The 727-nt window shown below is 54.7% G+C and overlaps 1 protein-coding gene across 1 annotated transcript in view; it reads right to left on the bottom strand.

Moving 5' to 3' along the window:
* LOC121660548 (pre-B-cell leukemia transcription factor 1-like) overlaps positions 1-727 on the bottom strand; it is a 12,801-nt gene that overhangs the window by 4,645 nt on the left and 7,429 nt on the right. The window contains exon 3 of the mRNA XM_042019936.1: positions 346-692. Coding sequence (XP_041875870.1) covers positions 346-692 — 347 coding nt within the window. The remainder of the gene's footprint in view (positions 1-345; positions 693-727) is intronic.

The raw sequence follows: 727 nt of genomic DNA, 5'->3' as shown, positions 1-727 counted from the left end.
TTCCCTCCACAGAAAATGACAAATCCCTGATCGTTTTTGGATCTCCCGCAGAGATAACGAGAAATTCCATTTTTTTCTTTAATTTCCCTCCACCAACAACACTAAAATTCCAATTCCTCATCCACCTTCCCTCCACAAACCACCAAAACCCTGCTCTTCATCCAACCTCTCCCTGCCCTCTCACCACCACCACCGCCGCCGCCACCACCGGGAAAAAAAAAAAACCCCACCAAAAAAACGAGTTAAAAAACCCCCCAAAAAAACCCCAAAAAGCCAACCCAGGAAATCATCGAATTTCAGCGCAAAGGGATGAAAAACAACAACTCTTCCATGCAGAAAGATCACCTGTTCATATTTCTCTAGCTCAGAGTGGTAAATCTGTCGGATCTGGGACAGCTTGGCCCTGTAGTCAGAGTGCTCAATGCTATTGTCATTGGGACAGCCACCTGATGCCACTGCCGCCGGGCCGGGCCCTCCTTCTCCCGCTGCTTCTCCCGCTCTTTCTCCGCCTCTTCCTCCTCTTTCTCCTCCTCTTCCTCCTCCTCCTTCCCCGCCTCTTCCCGCTCTGTCGCCGCCTCCTCGGGCCGCTCTCCGCTCGGGGCCCGCCACGCCCTCAGCCAGCAGCATGTTGTCCAGGCGCATGAGCTGCGCGTCCGGCGACTCCTCCTCGGGGAGGCTGCGGATGCTGAGCACTGCGGGGAGGAGAAATGGGGAAACGTGAGGGGAA

Source organism: Corvus kubaryi, unplaced genomic scaffold (genome assembly GCF_017639235.1).
Source record: "Corvus kubaryi isolate FWS band 111438036 unplaced genomic scaffold, C.kubaryi_AGA036_p1.0 36496, whole genome shotgun sequence".
NCBI lineage: Eukaryota > Metazoa > Chordata > Aves > Passeriformes > Corvidae > Corvus > Corvus kubaryi.
Note: the sequence above shows the minus strand (reverse complement) of the source record. Positions and strands in the feature narration are given on the sequence as shown.